The 25,299-nt window shown below is 43.2% G+C and overlaps 1 protein-coding gene across 1 annotated transcript in view; it reads right to left on the bottom strand.

Annotated features, from left to right (window-relative positions):
• The window catches only part of eys (eyes shut homolog), a 171,646-nt gene that overhangs the window by 71,509 nt on the left and 74,838 nt on the right, over window positions 1–25,299 (bottom strand). The window contains exons 12-13 of the mRNA XM_031813047.1: window positions 25,147–25,251; window positions 11,184–11,306 (exon numbers count right to left, since the gene is read on the bottom strand). Of these exons, the coding sequence (XP_031668907.1) occupies window positions 11,184–11,306; window positions 25,147–25,251 (228 nt within the window). The remainder of the gene's footprint in view (window positions 1–11,183; window positions 11,307–25,146; window positions 25,252–25,299) is intronic.

The raw sequence follows: 25,299 nt of genomic DNA, 5'->3' as shown, positions 1-25,299 counted from the left end.
ATCATTGTTAATGAGGCATTAATTGTCTCTTTGATATATAACATTAAACAGGCCAGATCCTGTGATATGATCTAATATATAACATTAAACAGGCCAGATCCTGTGATCTGTTATGTAACATTAAACAGGCAAGATCCTGTGATCTGTTATGTAACATTAAACAGGCCAGATCCTGTGATCTAATATGTAACATTAAACAGGCAAGATCCTGTGATCTAATATATAACATTAAACAGGCCAGATCCTGTGATCTGTTATGTAACATTAAACAGGCAAGATCCTGTGATCTAATATATAACATTAAACAGGCCAGATCCTGTGATCTGTTATGTAACATTAAACAGGCAAGATCCTGTGATCTAATATGTAACATTAAACAGGCCAGATCCTGTGATCTGTTATGTAACATTAAGCATGCCAGATCCTGTGATCTGTTATGTAACATTAAACAGGCCAGATCCTGTGATTTGGTCGAACACGAACCTCACCTCCTACATTCCAAGAGACGCAGGAAACACACAGGTTTGTGATCACACAAACACCTCCCTGCCTTGTTCAATATCGTCAATAAGGTGTGTAGGCAGGGGAAGCAGTGGTGAGATGACTAACTAACTAACTCATTGACTGAAGTGGAAGTGAAAGTGAAAGTGAAAGTGAAAGTGGAGAGAGAGAGAGAGAGAGAGGGAGAGGGAGAGGGAGAGGGAGAGGGAGAGGGAGAGGGAGAGAGAGAGAGAGAGAGAGAGAGAGAGAGAGAGAGAGAGAGAGAGAGAGAGAGAGAGAGAGAGGAGAGAGAGAGAGAGAGAGAGAGAGAGAGAGAGAGAGAGAGAGAGAGAGAGAGAGAGAGAGAGAGAGAGAGAGAGAGAGAGGTGTTTGGCCCAATGTTCAACAGGGCAGGCAGGGTGCCATTCTATCGAAGCCTTGCACCATAACAAGCACCTATGGGGATCATAAGTATCAGTTCTTTCCCCAACCCTGTTGTTAGTACCTGGGTTCAAAGAGTATTCGTTCTATTACAAATACTTTGACGGTTTGATTGATCCACTGCCTAGATTGCCAGATGAGTGAGATTTACACTTTTGATCCTAATCTGTTGGTTACATTATGCCAGGCTAGCTCAGTCAAGCTCAGCCAAAGTATTTTAAAGAAAACAAATGCTATTTGAACCCTGGTTTGACACATGGTTACTGAAAATCTATTTACCGGTGCTCTATCTGAAGAGATGTCTGGAGAGTCTTGTAAAACAGACCATGATCACTGATGCAATCATGTCCAGATAAAGTTAATGCATTGCCTTCTCTGAGGGAATGCTGAACAGTGATTCGCTGAGCTTAACAATCAACACAGGTGCTGGCCATGCAGTGGCCGGGTAATGGAGGTAGAAACACAATGCTGCTGTAATGTACAACCTACACATTTCAATGGAAGATCATTATTACATTACTGGACTTAGCTGTAACAGAGATAGTTAAACACATGATTACATTACTGGACTTAGCTGTAACAGAGATAGTTAAACACATGATTACATTACTGGACTTAGCTGTAACAGAGATAGTTGAACACATGATTACATTACTGGACTTAGCTGTAACAGAGATAGTTAAACACATGATTACATTACTGGACTTAGTTAAACACATATTTACATTACTGGACTTAGCTGTAACAGAGATAGTTAAACACATGATTACATTACTGGACTTAGTTGTAACAGAGATAGTTAAACACATGATTACATTACTGGACTTAGCTGTAACAGAGATAGTTGAACAACACAAAGCACCTCGGCTATTTCAGCCCACACCTGGAGCAGCAGTGGTTAAAAGCACTGGGCCAGTAACCCAAAGGTCTCCCTGGTTCGAATGCCGTTCTGCCCATGAGCAAGGCAGTTAACCCTCAACAATAACTGCTCCCCGGGCGCTGATGACGTGGATGTCCATTAAGGGAAGCCCCTGCACCTCTTGATTCAGAGGGGTTGGGTTAAATAACTCCTGCACCTCTCTGATTCAGAGGGGTTGGGTTAAATAACTCCTGCACCTCTCTGATTCAGAGGGGTTGGGTTAAATAACTCCTGCACCTCTCTGATTCAGAGGGGTTGGGTTAAATGACGCCTGCACCTCTCTGATTCAGAGGGGTTGGGTTAAATAACTCCTGCACCTCTCTGATTCAGAGGGGTTGGGTTAAATAACTCCTGCACCTCTCTGATTCAGAGGGGTCGGGTTAAATGACTCCTGCACCTCTCTGATTCAGAGGGGTCGGGTTAAATGACTCCTGCACCTCTCTGATTCAGAGGGGTTGGGTTAAATAACTCCTGCACCTCTCTGATTCAGAGGGGTTGGGTTAAATGACTCCTGCACCTCTCTGATTCAGAGGGGTTGGGTTAAATGACTCCTGCACCTCTCTGATTCAGAGGGGTTGGGTTAAATGACTCCTGCACCTCTCTGATTCAGAGGGGTTGGGTTAAATGACTCCTGCACCTCTCTGATTCAGAGGGGTTGGGTTAAATAACTCCTGCACCTCTCTGATTCAGAGGGGTTGGGTTAAATAACTCCTGCACCTCTCTGATTCAGAGGGGCCGGGTTAAATGACTCCTGCACCTCTCTGATTCAGAGGGGTCGGGTTAAATGACTCCTGCACCTCTCTGATTCAGAGGGGTCGGGTTAAATGACTCCTGCACCTCTCTGATTCAGAGGGGTTGGGTTAAATAACTCCTGCACCTCTCTGATTCAGAGGGGTTGGGTTAAATGACTCCTGCACCTCTCTGATTCAGAGTGGTTGGGTTAAATGACTCCTGCACCTCTCTGATTCAGAGGGGTTGGGTTAAATGACTCCTGCACCTCTCTGATTCAGAGGGGTTGGGTTAAATGACTCCTGCACCTCTCTGATTCAGAGGGGTTGGGTTAAATGACTCCTGCACCTCTCTGATTCAGAGGGGTTGGGTTAAATAACTCATGCACCTCTCTGATTCAGAGGGGTTAAATGACTCCTGCACCTCTCTGATTCAGAGGGGTTAAATGACTCCTGCAGCTCTCTGATTCAGAGGGGTTAAATGACTCCTGCAGCTCTCTGATTCAGAGGGGTTAAATGACTCCTTTAACCCCTCTGACGTTTCAGTTGAAGACATTCAGCTGGACATTACTCTGTTCTTGTAGTCTTTTTTCACATCAGTACTTCTTGTTTTTAAAATGTGCTTTCTTCCTGTCAGTGGGCACTTTTGAGTGTTTTGACAAAGACTATCAATGTCACAAATGGCACCCTATTCCCTATATAGTGCACTACTTTTGAAAAGGGCCCATAGGGAATAGGGTACTATTTGGGAAGGAGAGAAAGGACTATTAAAATCCTGAAACCAAGTGTGTCTGTCGCATCAGCAACACGCATCACTTCCTCCAAGGTATTGATCATTACAGAGTCCCCACTTTAAAAAAATAAGAAATGGCACACTATTCCCTATTTCGTGCACTACGTTTGACCAGGGCCCATAGGGCTCTGTAGAAGTATTTAGGGAATAGGGTGCCATTTGGGACAAACACAGTGTCTTGGGTTTAGCCATGCTTCTCTTTATTGCTTCTGAAACAATGCTTTTAGCTTGTACAATATAATGGAGTGTAAGAACACATAGGACACATTGCAGTGAGGGAGACAGTTCTAGGAGGTGGTGCCGGTACATACGCTGTTTAGTGTATTGTGTGTGTGTGAGTGTGTGAGTGAGTGTGTGTGAGTGTGTGTATGTGTGTGTGTGAGTGTGTGAGTGAGTGTGTGTGAGTGTGTGTATGTGTGTGTGTGAGTGTGTGAGTGAGTGTGTGTGAGTGTGTGTATGTGTGTGTGTGTGAGTGTGTGAGTGAGTGTGTGTGAGTATGTGTGTGAGTGTGTGTGTGTGTGTGAGTGAGTGCGCGTGTGATACATATTCCTGTTAAGCTATCTTGGCAGGTGCAGCATTAAGGCAGTAGATAATGCGTATGCCAACCCCTGCCAGTCTAAAACATTTCTGAAAGGCCATCCGGTGCGGCGTGTAATTTGCCCTTGAGACGTGGAGCCAGAGCTGGGTAGAGGACTAGAGAGGAGTGGCGGAGGAGGCTGGAGCTCACTGTAGGGTTGCTCTTTCATTTACATAACAAATCACTCATGATCGTTCACTCTGACACACGTCAAGAATAAGTGCAAGGGGAGTAATGAAGTTGTTGGTTATTGATATGGTCGCCTGAACCTCCACGGGATAATCACTCAGACTAAGATAATGTTTTACATTTTAGGTGTGATGGTTAGATGTGTGATGGGTCGTTTGGACATGAGCAAATATTTTAGTTACATTTTAATGAATGCATGTATCACTTTACGATCATTGTTCACTGTCTGTACCCTGTATAACATCACAGCACTGTTCACTGTCTGTACCCTGCATAACATCACAACACTGTTCACTGTCTGTACCCTTTATAACATCACAACACTGTTCACTGTCTGTACCCTGCATAACATCACAACACTGTTCACTGTCTGTACCCTGCATAACATCACAACACTGTTCACTGTCTGTACCCTTTATAACATCACAACACTGTTCACTGTCTGTACCCTGTATAACATCACAACACTGTTCACTGTCTGTACCCTGCATAACATCACAACACTGTTCACTGTCTGTACCCTGCATAACATCACAACACTGTTCACTGTCTGTACCCTTTATAACATCACAACACTGTTCACTGTCTGTACCCTTTATAACATCACAACACTGTTCACTGTCTGTACCCTTTATAACATCACAACACTGTTCACTGTCTGTACCCTGTATAACATCACAACACTGTTCACTGTCTGTACCCTTTATAACATCACAGCACTGTTCACTGTCTGTACCCTGTATAACATCACAACACTGTTCACTGTCTGTACCCTTTATAACATCACAACACTGTTCACTGTCTGTACCCTTTATAACATCACAACACTGTTCACTGTCTGTACCCTTTATAACATCACAACACTGTTCACTGTCTGTACCCTGTATAACATCACAACACTGTTCACTGTCTGTACCCTTTATAACATCACAACACTGTTCACTGTCTGTACCCTGTATAACATCACAACACTGTTCACTGTCTGTACCCTGCATAACATCACAACACTGTTCACTGTCTGTACCCTGCATAACATCACAACACTGTTCACTGTCTGTACCCTTTATAACATCACAACATTGTTCACTGTCTGTACCCTGCATAACATCACAACACTGTTCACTGTCTGTACCCTTATAACATCACAACACTGTTCACTGTCTGTACCCTTTATAACATCACAACACTGTTCACTGTCTGTACCCTGCATAACATCACAACACTGTTCACTGTCTGTACCCTTTATAACATCACAACACTGTTCACTGTCTGTACCCTTTATAACATCACAACACTGTTCACTGTCTGTACCCTTTATAACATCACAACACTGTTCACTGTCTGTTTCTCTCCTTCTCCCCTCACAGGTGGAAATCATCACTCCCCAATCAGTCACCAATCAATCATCAATCAGAAGACACACCTCCTCCTGTTTCCTACCCAATCACAGTTCCTTTCCCTTGGTTTAAAAACCCTGTCAGTTGTTTGCTCTAGAGCGCAATCCCTCTGTTAATGCCATATGTCTGTAGATCTCTGTGTCACTCTCTCCTACTATGTCTCTCTATCGCTCTCTTTTGTTTGAGCACCTCCATATCACTTTGTCCTCACCTGTGAGTATTGTTTTTGGTTATGGTGTTTGTTTGCTGGTGGGAAAAGGGGGAACCAAGACAAGTCGCCCATGGGCATACACTACCCGTAGGTAAACTTTGTTTAAAACACTAGTTAGAACTGGGCGGACCACCCACTGTATTTTTGGTTAGTTCGTTAGCTGTTGTTGAAATAGGCTAGTCTAGCTTAGGGGTGTTTTTGGATGCTTATAGTTTCTTTCCTTGGGTCCAGCTCAGCCCCTTTTCCTGCTCCCCCCCCCATTACCGTGTGTTTTCTAATAAACCATGTGTTTGACGGTAATTTAGTTGTCTGTGGTTATTTCATTCTCACTTTGACTTTTTCACTATTATAATGAGTTGTTACAGGTCTCGTTACCATCTCCCCTAGACTGTTACGGGTCTCGTTACCATCTCCCCTAGACTGTTACGGGTCTCGTTACCATCTCCCCTAGACTGTTACGGGTCTCGTTACCATCCCCCCTAGACTGTTACGGGTCTCGTTACCATCCCCCCTAGACTGTTACGGGTCTCGTTACCATCTCCCCTAGACTGTTACGGGTCTCGTTACCATCTCCCCTAGACTGTTACGGGTCTCGTTACCATCTCCCCTAGACTGTTACGGGTCTCGTTACCATCTCCCCTAGACTGTTACGGGTCTCGTTACCATCTCCCCTAGACTGTTACGGGTCTCGTTACCATCTCCCCTAGACTGTTACGGGTCTCGTTACCATCTCCCCTAGACTGTTACGGGTCTCGTTACCATCCCCCCTAGACTGTTACGGGTCTCGTTACCATCTCCCCTAGACTGTTACGGGTCTCGTTACCATCTCCCCTAGACTGTTACGGGTCTCGTTACCATCTCCCCTAGACTGTTACGAGTCTCGTTACCATCTCCCCTAGACTGTTACGAGTCTCGTTACCATCTCCCCTAGACGGTAACGAGACTCGTAACAATCTCCCCTAGACTGTTACGGGTCTCGTTACCATCTCCCCTAGACTGTCAGGCCAAAAGGGATTCGTAACACCTGTATAACATCACAACACTGTTCACTGTCTGTACCCTGCATTCATCAAATCAAATCCAAGTTTATTTGTCACGTGCGCCAAATACAACAGGTATAGGTAGACCTTAGTGAAATGCTTACTTACAGGCTCTAACCAATGGTGCGGGAAAAAAGGTGTGTTTGTGTGTGTGTGTGTGTGCGTAGGTAAGTAAATAAATAAAACAACAGTAAAAAGACATTTGAAAAAGAGTAGCAAGGCTATATACAGACACCTGTTAGTCAGGCTTATTGAGATAGTATGTACATGTAGGTATCGTTAAAGTGACTATGCAAATATGATGAACAGAGAGTAGCAGTAGCGTAAAAAGAGGGGTTGGCAGGTGGTGGGACACAATGCAGATAGCCCGGTTAGCCAATGTGCGGGAGCACTGGTTCGTCGGGCCAATTTATGTAGTATGTACGTGAATGTATAGTTGAAGTGATAAGATAAACAGAGAGTAGCAGCAGCGTAAAAGAGGGGTTGGGGGGAGGCACACAATGCAAATAGTCCAGGTAACCATTTGATTACCTGTTCAGGAGTCTTATGGCTTGGGGGTAAAAACTGTTGAAGCCTTTTTGTCCTAGACTTGGCACTCCGGTACCGCTTGCCATGCGGTGGTAGAGAGAACAGTCTATGACTGGGGTGGGTGGGGTCTTTGACAATTTGTAGGGCCTTCCTCTGACACCGCCTGGTGTAGAGGTCCTGGATGGCAGGCAGCTTTGCCCCAGTGATGTACTGGGCCGTACGCACTACCCTCTGAAATGCCTTGTGGTCGGAGGTCGAGCTGGTGATGTAACCGGTCAGGATGCTCTCGATGTTGAAGCTGTAGAACCTTTTGAGTATCTGAGGACCCATGCCAAATATTTTAGTTTCCTGAGGGTGAATAGGCTTTGACGTGCCCTCTTCACAACTGTCTTGGTGTGTTTGGACCAATCTAGTTTGTTGTTGATGTGGACACCAAGGAATTTGAAGCTCTCAACCTGCTCCACTACAGCCCTGTCGATGAGAATGGGGACATGCTCGGTGATCCTTTTCCTGTAGTCCACAATCATCTCCTTAGTCTTGGTTACGTTGAGGGATAGGTTGTTATTCTGGCAACACCCGGCCAGGTCTCTGACCTCATCCCTATAGGCTGTCTTGTCGGTGATCAGGCCTACCACTGTTGTGTCGTCAGCAAACTTAATGATGGTGTTGGAGTCGTGCCTGGCCATGCAGTCGTGGGTGAACAGGGAGTACAGGAGGGGACTGAGCACGCACCCCTGGGGAGCTCCAGTGTTGAGGATCAGCGTCGCAGATGTGTTGCTACCTACCCCCACCACCTGGGGGTGGCCTGTCAGGAAGTCCAGGATCCAGTTGCAGAGGGAGGTGTTTAGTCCCAGGTTCCTTAGCTTGGTTATGAGCTTTGAGGGTACTATGGTGTTGAACGCTGAGCTGTAGTCAATGAACACCATTCTCACATAGGTGTTCCTTTTGTCCAGGTGGGAAAGGGCAGTGTGGAGTGCAATAGAGATTGCATCATCTGTGGATCTGTTTGGGAGGTATGCAAATTGGAGTGGGTCTAGGGTTTCTGTGATAATGATGTTGATGTGAGCCATGACCAGCCTTTCAAAGCACTTCATGGATACGGACGTGAGTGCTACGGGTCTGTAGTCATTTAGGCAGGTTGCCTTTGTGTTCTTGGGCACAGGGACTATGGTGGTCTGCTTAAAGCATGTTGGTATTACAGACTAAATTTCGGACATGTCAGTGAAGACACCTGCCAGCACATGCCCAGAGCACACGTCCTGGTAATCCGTCTGGCCTCGCAGCCTTGTGTATGTTGACCTGTTTAAAGGTCTTACTCACGTCGGCTACGGAGAGCGTGATCACACAGTCGTCCGGAACAGCTGCTGCTCTCATGCATGCCTCAGTGTTGCTTGCTTCGAAGAGGGCATAGAAGTGATTTAGCTCGTCTGGTAGGCTCGTGTTACTGGGCAGCTCGCGGCTCTGCTTCCCTTTATACTCTGCAGTAGTTTGCCAGCCCTGCCACATCCGACGAGCGTCGGAGCCGGTGTAGTATGATTCAATCTTAGCCCTGTATTGACGCTTTGCCTGTTTGATGGTTTGTCGCAGGGCATAGCGGGATTTCTTGTAAGCTTCCGGGTTAGAGTCCCGTACCTTGAAAGCGGCAGCTCTACCTTTTAGCTCAGTGCGAATGTTGCATGTAATCCATGGCTTCTGGTTGGGGTATGTACGTACAGTCACTGTGGGGACGACGTCCTCAATGCACTTATTGATAAAGCCAGTGACTGATGTGGTGTATTCCTCAATGTCATCGGAAGAATACCGGAACATGTTCAAGTCTGTGATAGCAAAGCATTCCTGTAGTTTAGCATCTGCTTCATCTGACCATTTTCTTATAGACCGAGTCATTGGTGCTTCCCGCTTTAATTTTTGCTTGTAAGCAGGAATCAGGAGGATAGAGTTGTGGTCGGATTTACCAAATGGAGGGCGAGGGAGAGCTTTGTACGCGTCTCTGTGTGTGGAGTACAGGTGATCTAGAATTTTTTTTCCCCCCTCTGGTTGCACATTTAACATGTTAATAGAGATTTGGTAGAACTGATTTAAGTTTCCCTGCATTCTCCGGCCTCTAGGAGCGCCTCCTCTGGGTGAGTGGTTTCCTGTTTGCTTATTTCCTTATACAGCTGACTGAGTGAGGTCTTAGTGCCAGCATCTGTCTGTGGTGGTAAATAAACAGCCACGAAAAGTATAGCTGAGAACTCTCTAGGCAAGTAGTGTGGCCTGCAGTTTATCACAATATACTCTACTTCAGGCGAGCAAAATCTAGAGACTTCCTTAGATTTCGTGCACCAGCTGTTGTTTACAAATATGCACAGACAGGGTTATTTTTATGATACAAGCTTCACTATCGTGAAGCAACTCGAACTTTAACCCCATAGCTAAACACTCAAGACTTCATACAATATCCAAACTGCCTCTGGAAGAAACATCAGCACAAGAACTGTTAGTCGGGAGCATCATGAAATGGGTTTCGATGGCCGAGTAGCAGCACACAAGCCTAAGATCACCATGTGCAATGCCAAGCGTTGGCTGGAGTGGTGTAAAGCTCGCCACCATTGGACTCTGGAGCAGTCGCAAATCATTCTCTGGAGTGAGGAACGACGCTTCACTATCTGGCAGGCCGACGGACTAATCTAGGTTTGGTGGATGCCAGGAGAACTCTACCTGCCCCAATGCATACTGCCTACTGTAATATTTGGTGGAGGAGGAATAATGGCCTGGGGCTGTTTTTCATGGTTCAGGTTGGGCCCTTAGTTCCAGTGAAGGGAAATCTTAACGATACATCATAAAATGACATTCTAGACGATTCTGTGCTTTCAACTTTGTGGCAACAGTTTGGGGAAGGCCCTTTCCTGTTTCAGCATGACAATGCCCTCATGCACAAAGCCAGGTCCATACACAAATGGTTTGTCGAAATCAGTCTGGAAGAGCTCGACTGGCCTGCACAGAACCCTGACCTCAAATCCATCGAACACCTTTGGGATGAATTGGAATGGCGACTGCGAGCCAGCCCTAATCGGCCCAACATCAGTGCCTGACCTCAATAATGCGCTTGTGGCTGAATGGAAGCAAGTCCTCGCAGCAATGTTCCAACATCTAGTGGAAAGCCTTCCCAGAAGAGTGGGAAGAGTGTTATAGCAGCAAAGGGGGGGGGGGGGGACCAACTCCATATTATTGCCCAAGATTTTGGAATGAGATGTTTGACGACTTTTGGTCGTGTATTGCAGATGGAAATAGACCCCCCCCCTGAAAACCAAATCTATTCTTGACCATCTATTCTTAATGTTCCCTCGTTTAGAAAAAGAGAGACGATCACTATGATGACTCAGACAGGAAACAGCCTGATGAATATCTAATATGTACTCAATATCGCCTCTTAACTGATTCTAACTGAACTATCAAGCAAGATGTATGATATATTTCAATCTATATTGATAAACTGAACAATTCTGTCACAAGTTGTTGAAAAACTAATCTTAAAAATATTTGAAATGTCATTTTTTATCATCAACAACTTACTCCATAAATGTACTATACAGATGTAGGGTCTTAATTTAAGCCAGTTTGCTACAGCAGGAAAATAATCCTGCAGCAACAGGACATGTGAATTATTATTATTATTATGTGGATTATACGGTTTTGTAGGGGTTGATGAATTATTCATAAGGGGAAATCTAATTTTAAAGTGGAAATTACAAACTACAGAAGCCTTTTTAAACCTCAAACACAATACAAGTTTTAATGTCCTGAATTGCAGGTTCTCATGCAACAGGGTGATCAAATTAAGATCCTACATTTGTAATCTGTCGTGTTTGAAAGGTAACATGCGTCCATGGGGAATTACCTTTTTCACAAATACATGTGACGTTCTGTCCATTCCCAGTCTCAGTGCAGGTCACCGTGCGTTCTTGGCATGTTCCTAGTGAGCAGAGGTCCATATCCACGGAACAATCTTCCCCTTGAAACCCTGCAACACCCAAACACACATAGAAATCAGATAGTTTCTTCCATCAAACAGACAATACAAGACACCTGAGGACAAAATGAAATATAAATCCAGCAGTATGAACTCAATAAAGAACATGCCATGGAACACACTGTGCACCACATGCTCTACTTGGAGACAATGTCCTTCCAAATGTCCTTGTTAAGCTATGACTAGCCATTAAGTAAAGAAGAATGTACTACTCTGAAAAGTGGGACAATTTCCTTTCCATGAGGAAGCCAAGCCACTAACGTTACGTTAGGAATTCACAAAATTATTTTTAAAACACATTTTATGGCTGTTTTATGTTTTATTAGTAAAAGACATCCTTTCTGTAGTAGATTGACGTGAGTGATTGAGTCCTCTACCTGCTGCCCAGTATAGTAATAGAGTGAGTGAGGCATCGACATAAAGACCCATCCTGTCTCTCTCCCTACTGATCTATATCACATTTGTCTACCGAAGCAGATGCCGCGCCTACATGTCATTGACAGCTGGGGCCACGTCGATAACGTTTTGTTCTAAATAAAACCCCAGCTGCCGTGTAACTGATACCTGGTCAATAATGGCAGTAAATAAGGCTGGATAATATATCACAGCTCATAATGGAACAGAGTATGACCTTAATGAATGCCTGAATGGACCTCATTTACAATGTCAGCATCCCAAATCGCACCATATTCCCTATGTAGTGCACTACATTTGACCAGAGACCTATGGGCAATGAGTAGTGAGAAGTGCGCTTTGTAGGGAATAGGGAGCCATTTGAAACGCATGAAAAAAATCTCTCTCTGCTCCCAAATGGGTGCTCGGCGAGATAAAGATGTTGTCTAATTGGAAAACGTATCACAAATAGAAAGAGCCTACTGTAGTAAGAAGAAGATACAGATACTGTGGCCTAAGGTGTTTTCTGGACATTAAATAATCAATAGTAGCAGCTATCAAGTCAACAACATCTCACAATGTCACCTCACCGCTGCAAATGTCTGGCTTGAATTGGATTGAGTCTATTAGTAACACTTTGCTGAGGAGATAATGGAATCATTGTTAACATTTGACAAACTATAGGTAAATGATACACTTAGTGTTGTTTAACATGTGTAGTAGTGATTTAACCTACGTTTACATGACGGCACACTGACAGCAGAAGACGGTTCACAACTAACTATCAAGGATTCATTACTTTCTCCAATCTTCCTCAAATTGCAGTGTTTGATTTACCATTTTGAAGCACTGAGTCTGTGTAAAAATAAAAATAAAATAAAAATGTTGTTGTTGACCGAAAAGAGATGGGGAGTCGAAATATTAACACTAGAACCAGCAGGACTTGAGACTTGAGACATACAAGCAGCAGCCATATTGATTTACTATAAACCATTTTCATGGATAACCTAATAGAACTGGGACATTATATTCAAGGCCAAATGGATGTCACATCAGTTCAACTACCCTGAGTTGCTAACGGACAGCTACTGACTCCAACAAAGTATTTCACAAGTGTTTAATAACCAATTGTGCGTACAATTCACCTGGAGGTTAATGTTGCATGAAGGAATGTCACTCGTAGTGTGAGTCTCAAATTGCACCCTATTTCCCTACACAGTGTGCTACTTTTGAACAGAGCCCTACGCGTTCCTTTAGTGGCCCAGTTAAAAGTAGTGAGTTACAAAGGGAATAGGTTGGCATTTAGGACACAGACTTACAGTGCCCGCTGAAATCTCCAAATTCAACTACTTACTCCCTGTTCAGCTACCATTAGACTACTGTAGAGAATACAGCCACCTACCCTGAGGTGACTACTGTAGAGAATACAACCCACAGCCACCATTAGACTACTGTAGAGAATACAGCCACCATTAGACTACTGTAGAGAATACAGCCACCATTAGACTACTGTAGAGAATACAACCCACAGCCACCATTAGACTACTGTAGAGAATACAGCCACCATTAGACTACTGTAGAGAATACAGCCACCTACCCTGAGGTGACTACTGTAGAGAATACAACCCACAGCCACCATTAGACTACTGTAGAGAATACAGCCACCATTAGACTACTATAGAGAATAAAGCCACCTACCCTGAGGTGACTACTGTAGAGAATACAACCCACAGCCACCATTAGACTACTGTAGAGAATGCAGACACCATTAGACTACTGTAGAGAATACAGACACCATTAGACTACTGTAGAGAATACAACCACCTACCCTGAGGTGACTACTGTAGAGAATACAGCCACCTACCCTGAGGTGACTACTGTAGAGAATACAACCCACAGCCACCATTAGACTACTGTAGAGAATACAGCCACCTACCCTGAGGTGACTACTGTAGAGAATAGAGCCACCTACCCTGAGGTGACTACTGTAGAGAATACAGCCACCATTAGACTACTGTAGTGAATACAGCCACCATTAGACTACTGTAGAGAATACAGCCACCTACCCTGAGGTGACTAATGTAGAGAATAAAGCCACCTACCCTGAGGTGACTACTGTAGAGCATACAGACACCATTAGATTACTGTAGAGAATACAGCCACCATTAGACTACTGTAGAGAATACAGACACCATTAGACTACTGTAGAGAATACAGACACCATTATACTACTGTAGAGAATACAGCCACCATTAGACTACTGTAGAGAATACAGACACCATTAGACTACTGTAGAGAATACAGACACCATTAGACTACTGTAGAGAATACAGACACCATTAGACTACTGTAGAGAATACAGCCACCATTAGACTACTGTAGAGAATACAGCCACCATTAGACTACTGTAGAGAATACACCCACCATTAGACTACTGTAGAGAATACAGACACCATTAGACTACTGTAGAGAATACAGCCACCATTAGACTACTGTAGAGAATACAGACACCATTAGACTACTGTAGAGAATACAGACACCATTAGACTACTGTAGAGAATACAGACACCATTAGACTACTGTAGAGAATACAGACACCATTAGACTACTGTAGAGAATACAGACACCATTAGACTACTGTAGAGAATACAGACACCATTAGACTACATCAGACTTTAGATAAAACAGCAAGTAACACCAAGAGCTACTAAAGAGATAATGCTTCATCGTAAACATAGTTTTTATAACCCATTCAATCTTTCAACCAATCATTCATAAAGCCCTTTTCACATCCACAGATGTCACAAAGTGCTTATACAGAAACCCAGCCTAAAACCGCATAGAGCAAGCAATGTAGACATAGAAGCACGGTGGCTAGGAAGAACTCCATAGAAAGGCAGCAACCTAGGAAGAAACCTTGAGAGAAACCACTAGTGCTGAGTGATTAACTGTTGGTCATTTTTTGTTTTTTTAAACAACTAGTTAAAATTTAAAAAAAAATAAAAAAAATTCTGTGAGCTCGATGTGCAGTTTCTGAAGAGATGAATCAGAGCTAGAAACAGAGACTGAGATAAGAGAGAACCCGCGATCGAGAGGGACAGAAAAAGGTTGATTTTTCGAGCCTGAAAATACATGATCTAAGTGTTTGATAATTGGTATTCCGCATTCATAAAAATATGCCTTATTTACTTTGAAGAACTACTAAAATAGAGATTTTGTCAGACAGCATAGCCATCAGCTCTATGGAGATCTGATGATGACTTGGAATGAATTAAATAATAATGAAGTCTTCAAATAAAAGGATGGTTAATAAGTGATAAGCAGTAATGGGAAGTCACTACCATCATGGGACTTTTATTGATTATTTGATTCTGTGTTGATACAGCATTCAACCCACAATGAATAGTGCATTCAAAATGAATGTCCATTTTTTTAACCAAAATCTGTGATACTTAAAAAATGTTTTTTAACTGAAACGGCCTCAAAAAGCAATAATCTCTCAGCACTAGGAACCAGGCTCAGAGGGGTGGCCAGATCTCTTCTGGCTGTGCCGGTGGCGATTCTAAAAGAGTACATAGCCATTAAATCAAATCAAATCAAATGTATTTATATAGCCCTTCGTACATCAGCTGATATCTCAAAGTGCTGTACAGAAACCCAGCCTAAAACCCCAAACAGCAAGTAATGCAGGTGTAGAAGCACGGTGGCTAGGGAAAACTCCCTAGAAAGGCCAAAACCTAGGAAGAAACCTAGAGAGGAACCAGGCTATGTGGGGTGGCCAGTCCTCTTCTGGCTGTGCCGGGTGGAGATTATAACAGAACATGGCCAAGATGTTCAAATGTTCATAAATGACCAGCATGGTCATATAATAATAAGGCAGAACAGTTAAGGCTGGAATATTCTTCCAGATGTTCAAACGTTTATGGATGACCAGCAGGGTCAGATAATATTCACAGCTGTTATAGAGGATGCAACAGTCAGCCCGTCAGTTGGCTTTTCATTGCCGACCATTCAGAGGTCGAGACAGCAGGTGCGGTCGGTCGGGGGGGATAAAGGACTGAAGGAGAAAGTGCCACTGTGAATAACATGACATTTCCTCTGAATTGTTTTAAACCATATGTACTGAAAACTGTAATACATTTCTTTATTGTATCACTGAATCATTGTATTGTTTGTTTATCTGTCAATTAATTCCGTAAGGCACCAACTCCAGTTTGACACGAAAATAAAATGCCATTCATTCACTCATTTATTGTGTAAACAAAATTAATATATTATTGCATCTCATTTGAGTATCAAAGTAGGCCTCTTAGCACCCCTCTACAATCATCTCCTGAACCTGAACTCTCTTAGCACCCCTCTACAATAAACTCCTGAACCTGAACTCTCTTAGCACCCCTCTACAATAATCTCCTGAACCTGAACTCTCTTAGCAGCCCTCTACAATAATCTCCTGAACCTGAACTCTCTTAGCACCCCTCTACAATAATCTCCTGAACCTGAACTCTCTTAGCACCCCTCTACAATAAACTCCTGAACCGGAACTCTCTTAGCACCCCTCTACAATAAACTCCTGAACCTGAACTCTCTTAGCACCCCTCTACAATAAACTCCTGAACCGGAACTCTCTTAGCACCCCTCTACAATAAACTCCTGAACCTGAACTCTCTTAGCACCCCTCTACAATAATCTCCTGAACCTGAACTCTCTTAGCACCCCTCTACAATAAACTCCTGAACCTGAACTCTCTTAGCACCCCTCTACAATCATCTCCTGAACCTGAACTCTCTTAGCAGCCCTCTACAATAATCTCCTGAACCTGAACTCTCTTAGCACCCCTCTACAATAATCTCCTGAACCTGAACTCTCTTAGCACCCCTCTACAATAATCATCTGAACCTGAACTCTCTTAGCAGCCCTCTACAATAAACTCCTGAACCTGAACTCTCTTAGCACCCCTCTACAATAAACTCCTGAACCTGAACTCTCTTAGCACCCCTCTACAATAAACTCCTGAACCGGAACTCTCTTAGCACCCCTCTACAATAAACTCCTGAACCTGAACTCTCTTAGCACCCCTCTACAATAATCTCCTGAACCTGAACTCTCTTAGCACCCCTCTACAATAAACTCCTGAACCTGAACTCTCTTAGCACCCCTCTACAATCATCTCCTGAACCTGAACTCTCTTAGCAGCCCTCTACAATAATCTCCTGAACCTGAACTCTCTTAGCACCCCTCTACAATAATCTCCTGAACCTGAACTCTCTTAGCACCCCTCTACAATAATCATCTGAACCTGAACTCTCTTAGCACCCCTCTACAATAATCTCCTGAACCTGAACTCTCTTAGCACCCCTCTACAATAAACTCCTGAACCGGAACTCTCTTAGCACCCCTCTACAATCATCTCCTGAACCTGAACTCTCTTAGCAGCCCTCTACAATAATCTCCTGAACCTGAACTCTCTTAGCACCCCTCTACAATAATCATCTGAACCTGAACTCTCTTAGCACCCCTCTACAATAATCTCCTGAACCTGAACTCTCTTAGCAGCCCTCTACAATAATCTCCTGAACCTGAACTATTTTAGCACCCCTCTACAATAATCTCCTGAACCTGAACTTTCTTAGCAGCCCTCTACAATAATCTCCTGAACCTGAACTCTCTTAGCAGCCCTCTACAATAATCTCCTGAACCTGAACTCTCTTAGCAGCCCTGGTAATCAATCAACATGTGTTTTGAAACTGAGGAATCCTAAAGCGGCTATCAGAGAAACTCAGAAAGTTTGTTCTTTATACAAATGAAGGGGGAACAATGATATGCAGAATGTATGCAGATATCCTGCCAGGATGAATAGGTAGAGAATAATGACTCTCAGCAACATCAACCAGCAAACCACACGAGACCAGCAAGAAGCATGTTTAAGCTTTTCTGCTGGATGTGCTTTGTCGAATCTCATTTGACAAATAATGAAGTGCAAGTTTCCGTACACATTCACCACACTGTCACAGTACAGCAGTAGAAGCTTGTACCAGCAGGCCTGGGTTCAAATACTATTTTAAATCATCCTAAATACTTAAAACTGTGATTGACCAAACTTGCCTGTTGTGATGGAATCAAAAGAAATGTACAGAAAGTGCAAAGCCCGTCCACCTGGCACTACTCCAGGTAGACTACACTACAAACACTCAACGTATTTGAAAAGCTTCCAACAGTACTTGAACCCATGTCTATGTATCAGTTCCCTGGATTAGGGAGGCACTATAGCACTATATTTCAAAGGTAGTGTACTATATAGGGAATAGGGTTCCATTTGGGACTCATACAATGCCTCAGATAACCACCTCAGATCACTATAACATGAGAAATGACAACAACAATATTGCATGACGCTGATATATTAATGAAATATAAAAAGGGATCAATTGAAATGAATCTCCATGATTAAAATCACCCTGTAAAGAAACTGACGGCTGTCCATTTGCAAAAATCAAGACAAATATCACTGCATTTACCAGTATGAGTTTAATGATCAATATGCCTGGAACACATTATCTGATCTCAAATGGCACCCTATTCATTGTGTAGTCCACTACTTGGTCAAAAGTAATGCAGTATATACTGTAGGGAGTAGAGTGCCATTTGGGACGAACCACCGTTGTGGGTAAATTCATTCTAAAAGCTCTGTAGCAGCAATGTGTTCACAAATTAATTCTTAACCTCTGTAGTGGCAATATCATTCACAAAACACTATATTGTGCTTACAGAATTAAAATAAATAACTTAATTCATACATTAAATAAATCTATGATTGTTACAAATTAGACTCCAGTACAGTGTTGATCAAGCCACTCAGACATCAGAAATCGTATGCCAGAAACAGTAAATCTAAATGTATTCTTTTATTTGGAAAGGAAAACAATGTGCTTGAAGAGGTGTGTATATGTAAATGTCAACAAGTGTCCCTGCACGACCACGCCTGCGTCCCTACCCAACAAGGCCTACGTCCCTACATGACAAGGCCTGCATCCCTACACGAACAGGCCTGCGTCCCTGCACGACAAGGCCTGCGTCTCTACACGACAAGGCCTGCGTCTCTACACGACAAGGCCTGCGTCTCTACACGACAAGGCCTGCGTCTCTACACGACATGGTCTGCGTCCCTACAAGACAAGGCCTGCGTCTCTACACGACATGGTCTGCGTCCCTGCACGACAAGGCCCGCGCCCCTGCACGACAAGGCCCGCGTCCCTGCACGACAAGGCCCGCGTCCCTGCACGACAAGGCCCGCGTCCCTGCACGACAAGGCCTGCGTCCCTGCACGACAAGGCCTGCGTCCCTGCACGACAAGGCCTGCGTCCCTGCACGACAAGGCCTGCGTCCCTGCACGACAAGGCCTGCGTCCCTGCACGACAAGGCCTGCGTCCCTGCACGACAAGGCCTGCGTCCCTTCACGACAAGGCCTGCGTCCCTTCACGACAAGGCCTGCGTCCCTGCATGACAAGGCCTGCGTCCCTGCATGACAAGGGCTGGCTTCCTTTCCGACAAGGCCTGCGTCCCTTCATGACAAGGCCTGCGTCCCTGCACGACAAGGCCTGCGTCCCTGCACGACAAGGCCTGCGTCCCTGCACGACAAGGCCTGCGTCCCTGCACGACAAGGCCTGCGTCCCTGCACGACAAGGCCAGCGTCCCTGCACGACAAGGCCTGCGTCCCGACATGACAAGGGCTGTGTCCCAAATGGCACCCTATTCCCTGTTTATTTCCTATTGGCCCTAGTCAAAAGTATTGCACTAGATAGGGAACAGGGCACACACAGCTTGTGGTGGTCCATTATTATATTATAACTGTAGAATAAGAGTCATCACCAGCTGACCAGCAATATTCAAAAGACAACATAGATGCAGTGGAAGATGGTAAAAAAATATATTTCAATTGCAAATGGGGCCCTCATGCCGTACATCAAAATAACATTACATTAGTGTACCTCAGGTCTGTTTGGCGTTCTTACTCTGTTGACCATTAAAAACACCCAGACATTATGGCTGCTCTCATCTGTTGGTTGAATTTCATATGATTGTTTTCTACTGAGGCTTGTAAAATGTAAACACCTTTCTGAAAATGACTACATTATTGCAGCATGAGGCATGTACATTATAAAGAACTTGATACCGTGTGTCTTCTTAAGTATGTGTGTATTTCATTGGTCTGTAAAGCATAGATGAAGGCGTAGATGCTGAAACGGTTTGTAAAGCATGGATGAAGGTGTAGATGCTGAAATGGTCTGTAAAGCATGGATGAAGGTGTAGATGCTGAAATGGTTTGTAAAGCATGGATGAAGGTGTAGAAGCTGAAACGATTTGTAAAGCATGGATGAAGGTGTAGATGCTGAAACGGTTTGTAAAGCATGGATGAAGGTGTAGAAGCTGAAATGGTTTGTAAAGCATGGATGAAGGTGTAGATGCTGAAACGGTTTGTAAAGCATAGATGAAGGTGTAGAAGCTAAAATGGTTTGTAAAGCATGGATAGGGGTGTAGAAGCTAAAATGGTTTGTAAAGCATGGATGAAGGTGTAGAAGCTAAAATGGTTTGTAAAGCATGGATGAAGGTGTAGATGCTAAAATGGTTTGTAAAGCATGGATGAAGGTGTAGATGCTAAAATGGTTTGTAAAGCATGGATGAAGGTGTAGATGCTGAAATGGTTTGTAAAGCATGGATGAAGGTGTAGATGCTGAAATGGTTTGTAAAGCATGGATGAAGGTGTAGATGCTGAAATGGTTTGTAAAGCATGGATGAAGGTGTAGATGCTGAAATGGTTTGTAAAGCATGGATGAAGGTGTAGAAGCTGAAATGGTTTGTAAAGCATGGATGAAGGTGTAGATGCTGAAATGTGGGCTTGTTTTGTCGAGTACTTTCACCTTCTGTATTCTTTCAAGCATGAATTCAATGCAGCATATTCTCAGCCTTCTTGGTTTAAACATTTTTATGGTTTGTGGGTGAGTACATTTTGAACTCTGTAGATATATATATATTTTAATCTCCAGCACCAGCCACCATTCATTCTAGTCCCTCAAACTCCCTCAATTTAAATGATAAAGAAACGCCTGAACCCTTTTGGAAAAGCATAACGTCGATTTGTCCTTGTTCCCTGAAATCCCACAAAAATATAAGCATATCCATGTTTGTTTTTTTGAACATTTGGAGATAGCACAATAAAGATGCTGAAGGAGATAGACATTGGAAGTATGGTTGTGAAAATTGTGTTAACCTTGCAGACACCCTTTTTCTGTTACATTTGTTCCATCTATGAAGTAAACATCGCAAGTCACTTATTTAATTAAATTCCCGGAAAACGCAAACCAGATTAAAACACACCTTAGTCTCTGAATCTGCCGTAGAAATCTGAGCAATAATGGATGTTTTACTGTTTTACTGGGGGTCTGCTTTCCCTCCACTTCAACTTCCTCTAAATGACAGAGAAGTTTGTTTCATACATTTTCAACCCAAAATTTACGATGATGTATTTCACTTCCGTGTTTTATTGTCACGCAATAACATTAGGAGATTAGTGATATATTGTTTTCGGGGGCTGCGGGTACTGCACATTGGGCTAAATTGAATGATCTTTTTTACAGGTGCAATGCATGTAGGAAGTGTATACTAACAACATTGTCTGTTGGTGTTTATATCATATTGGGGTCAATAATGTACATCTGGGAAATGTTTTGTGTCATTGTTAAACATTTCTTGTAACCTTCATTTAAACAGAAAGTGACCATTCTATTGTATATTCACTCCATTGTAAGGATGCAAGGATACCAATAATATCAGAGCGAAACTTTAAACGCGGCATGATTTCTATACCACTAAACATACCAACTATTTCCAACATTCATGTCATCATAAAGATCCTATAATTCATTCAATTATAGAATAGATGATATTCAATTATAGGAACTGTATGCATTTATTGGCCAAATGTTTCATTGTAACATATACGGTGCATTCGAAAAGTACTCAGACCCACTTCACCATTTGCACATTTTGTTACGTTTCAGCCTTATTCTCAAATTGATACAATTATTTTTTTCCCTCTTATCAATCTACACAAATGTATAAAAAATTTAAACTGAAATTATCTATATACATAAGTATATACAGACCCTTCACTCAGTACATTGTTGAAGAACCTTTGGCAGCGATTACAGCCTGGATTCTTCTTGGGGATGATGGGGCCACTCAAGAACATTCAGGGACTTGTCCCGAAGCCACTGCATTGTATTGGCTGTGTGCTTAGGGTCGTTGTCCTGTTGGAAGGTGAACCTTCTGAGGTCCTGAGCGCTCTGCAGCAGGTTTTTAAGGATCTCTCTGTACTTTGCTCCATTTATCTTTCCCTCGATGCTGACTGGTCTCCCAGTCCCTGCCGCTGAAAAACATACCCACAGCATGCCGCTGCCACCACCATGCTTCACCATAGGAATGGTGCCAGGTTTCCTCCTGACATGACGCTTGGCATTCAGGCCAAAGAGTTCAATCTTGGTTTTATCTCATAGCCTGAGAGTCTTTTAGGTGCATTTTGGCAAACTCTAATCAGGCTGTCGTGCCTTTTACTGAGGAGTGGCTTCCGTCTGTCCACTCTACCATAAAGGCCTGATTAGTGGAGTGCTGCAGAAATGGTTGACCTTCTGGAAGGTTCTTCCATCTCCCCAGAGGAACTCTGGAGCTCTGTCAGAGTGACCATTGGGTTCTTAGTCACATCCCTGACCAAGGCCCTTTTCCCCTGTTTTCTCAGTTTGGCCAAGTGGCCAGCTCTAGCAAGAGTCTTGGTGGTTCCAAACATATTCCATTTAAGAATGATGGCAGCCAATGTGTCTTTAGGGACCTTCAATGCTGCAGAAATGTTTTGGTACCCTTCCACAGATCTGTGCCTCAACATGATCCTGTCTCAGAGCTCTTCAGACAATTCCTTTGACCTCATGGCTTGGTTTATGCTCTGACATGCACTGTCAACTGTGGGACCTTATATAGGCAGGTGTGTGCCCTTTTTTTAACCTGGCAAGTCAGTTAAGAACTAATTCTTATTTTCAATGACGGCCTAGAAACAGTGGGTTAACTGCCTGTTCAGGGGCTGAATGACAGATTTGTACCTTGTCAGCTCAGAGACTTGAACTTCATGTCCAATCAATTGAATTTACCACAGGTGGACTCCAATCAAGTTGTAGAAACATCAATGATAACAGGATGCACCTGAGCTTAATTTCGAGTCTCATAGCAACGGGTCTGAATACTTACGTAAGACAGGTATTTCTGTTTTTATTTTGGTTTTTATCCATTTTAGAATAAGGCTGTAATGAAACAAAATGTGGAAAAAGGAAGGGGTCTGAATTAGTTTCCGATTGCACTGTGTCTTCAGAAAGTAGTCACACCCCTTGACTTTTTCCACATTTTGTTTTGTTACAGCCTGAAATCAAAAGGGACTAAATGTAGACTTGGAATGATTTTTTTTGACATTTTTGGTATTGTATTATGATCCCCATTTGCAGTTGCGAAAGCAGCAGCTACTCTTCCTGGAGTCCACACAAAACATGACATAATACAGGACATTAATAGAGCTCAAGATTGAACTACATTACAAAAATGCTCACGTAGCCTACATATCAATACATACACACAAACTATCTAGGTCAATAAGTGAGAGGCATTGTGTGATGATGTGTTGCTTTATTTGTTTTTTGAAAGAAAGACTCTCAGCTTAAATCACTGCCAGGTGATCCTAACATTTTTTATTTATTTTACCTTTATTTAACTAGGCAAGTCAGTTAAGAACAAATTCTTATTTTCAATGACGGCCTAGGAACAGTGGGTTAACTGCCTGTTCAGGGGCAGAACGACAGATTTGTACCTTGTCAGCTTGGGGGTTTGAACTTGCAACCTTCCGGTTAATAGTCCAACACTCTAACCACTAGGCTACCCTGCCGCCCCATGTATTGACTCAGGGGTTATTATTTTTGGTGAAAAAAAGGTGATTTAAAAAATATATATATTTAAATGTGCTAACATTTCTAAAACATGTTTTCACTTTATCATTATGGGATATTGTGTCTAGATGGATGAGAAAAAATGCAGACTGTAACAACAAAATGTGAAATAAGGGTATGAATACTTTCTGAAGGCACCGTACAGTATAAGGCATGCTGCATGATTTCTATGGTGCAATGCTAGTCAGTAGAGTACTCACCAAAAGGACATTGATTTCTATGCTGCTATGCTGGTCAGTAGAGTACTCACCAAAAGGCCAGTGATTTGTGTAGTGCTATGCTAGTCAGTAGAGTACTCACCAAAAGGACAGTGATTTCTATGGTGACATGCTGGTCAGTAGAGTACTCACCAAAAGGCCAGTGATTTGTATAGTGCTATGCTAGTCAGTAGAGTACTCACCAAAAGGACAGTGATTTCTATGGTGACATGCTAGTCAGTAGAGTACTCACCAAAAGGACATAGATTTCTATGCTGCTATGCTGGTCAGTAGAGTACTCACCAAAAGGACAGTGATTTCTATGCTGCTATGCTAGTCAGTAGAGTACTCACCAAAAGGACATTGATTTCTATGCTGCTATGCTGGTCAGTAGAGTACTCACCAAAAGGACAGTGATTTCTATGCTGCTATGCTAGTCAGTAGAGTACTCACCAAAAGGATATAGATTTCTATGCTGCTATGCTGGTCAGTAGAGTACTCACCAAAAGGACAGTGATTTCTATGCTGCTATGCTAGTCAGTAGAGTACTCACCAAAAGGACATAGATTTCTATGCTGCTATGCTGGTCAGTAGAGTACTCACCAAAAGGACAGTGATTTCTATGCTGCTATGCTGGTCAGTAGAGTACTCACCAAAAGGCCAGTGATTTGTATGGTGCTATGCTAGTCAGTAGAGTACTCACCAAAAGAACAGTGATTTCTATGGTGACATGCTAGTTAGTAGAGTGCTCACCAAAAGAACAGTGATTTCTATGCTGCTATGCTAGTCAGTAGAGTACTCACCAAAAGGACATTGATTTCTATGCTGCTATGCTGGTCAGTAGAGTACTCACCAAAAGGCCAGTGATTTGTATGGTGCTATGCTAGTCAGTAGAGTACTCACCAAAAGGACAGTGATTTCTATGGTGCTATGCTAGTCAGTAGAGTACTCACCAAAAGGACAGTGATTTCTATGGTGACATGCTAGTTAGTAGAGTGCTCACCAAAAGAACAGTGATTTCTATGCTGCTATGCTAGTCAGTAGAGTACTCACCAAAAGGACATTGATTTCTATGCTGCTATGCTGGTCAGTAGAGTACTCACCAAAAGGACAGTGATTTGTATGGTGCAATGCTAGTCAGTAGAGTACTCACCAAAAGGACAGGGATTTCTATGGTGCTATGCTAGTCAGTAGAGTACTCACCAAAAGGACAGTGGCAGATGTATCCATTCAGCAGATCCATACAGGAACCTCCATTCAAACACGGCCTTGACCAGCAGTCATTAACATTCTCTGAGCACCATCTCCCTGGAAACACAACAGATGACATTCTGTACATATACCTTGTGGTATACG

This window comes from Oncorhynchus kisutch, unplaced genomic scaffold, assembly GCF_002021735.2.
Source record: "Oncorhynchus kisutch isolate 150728-3 unplaced genomic scaffold, Okis_V2 Okis04b-Okis11a_hom, whole genome shotgun sequence".
NCBI lineage: Eukaryota > Metazoa > Chordata > Actinopteri > Salmoniformes > Salmonidae > Oncorhynchus > Oncorhynchus kisutch.
The sequence above is the reverse complement of the archived record's forward strand: the minus strand, read 5'-3'. Positions and strand labels throughout refer to the sequence as shown.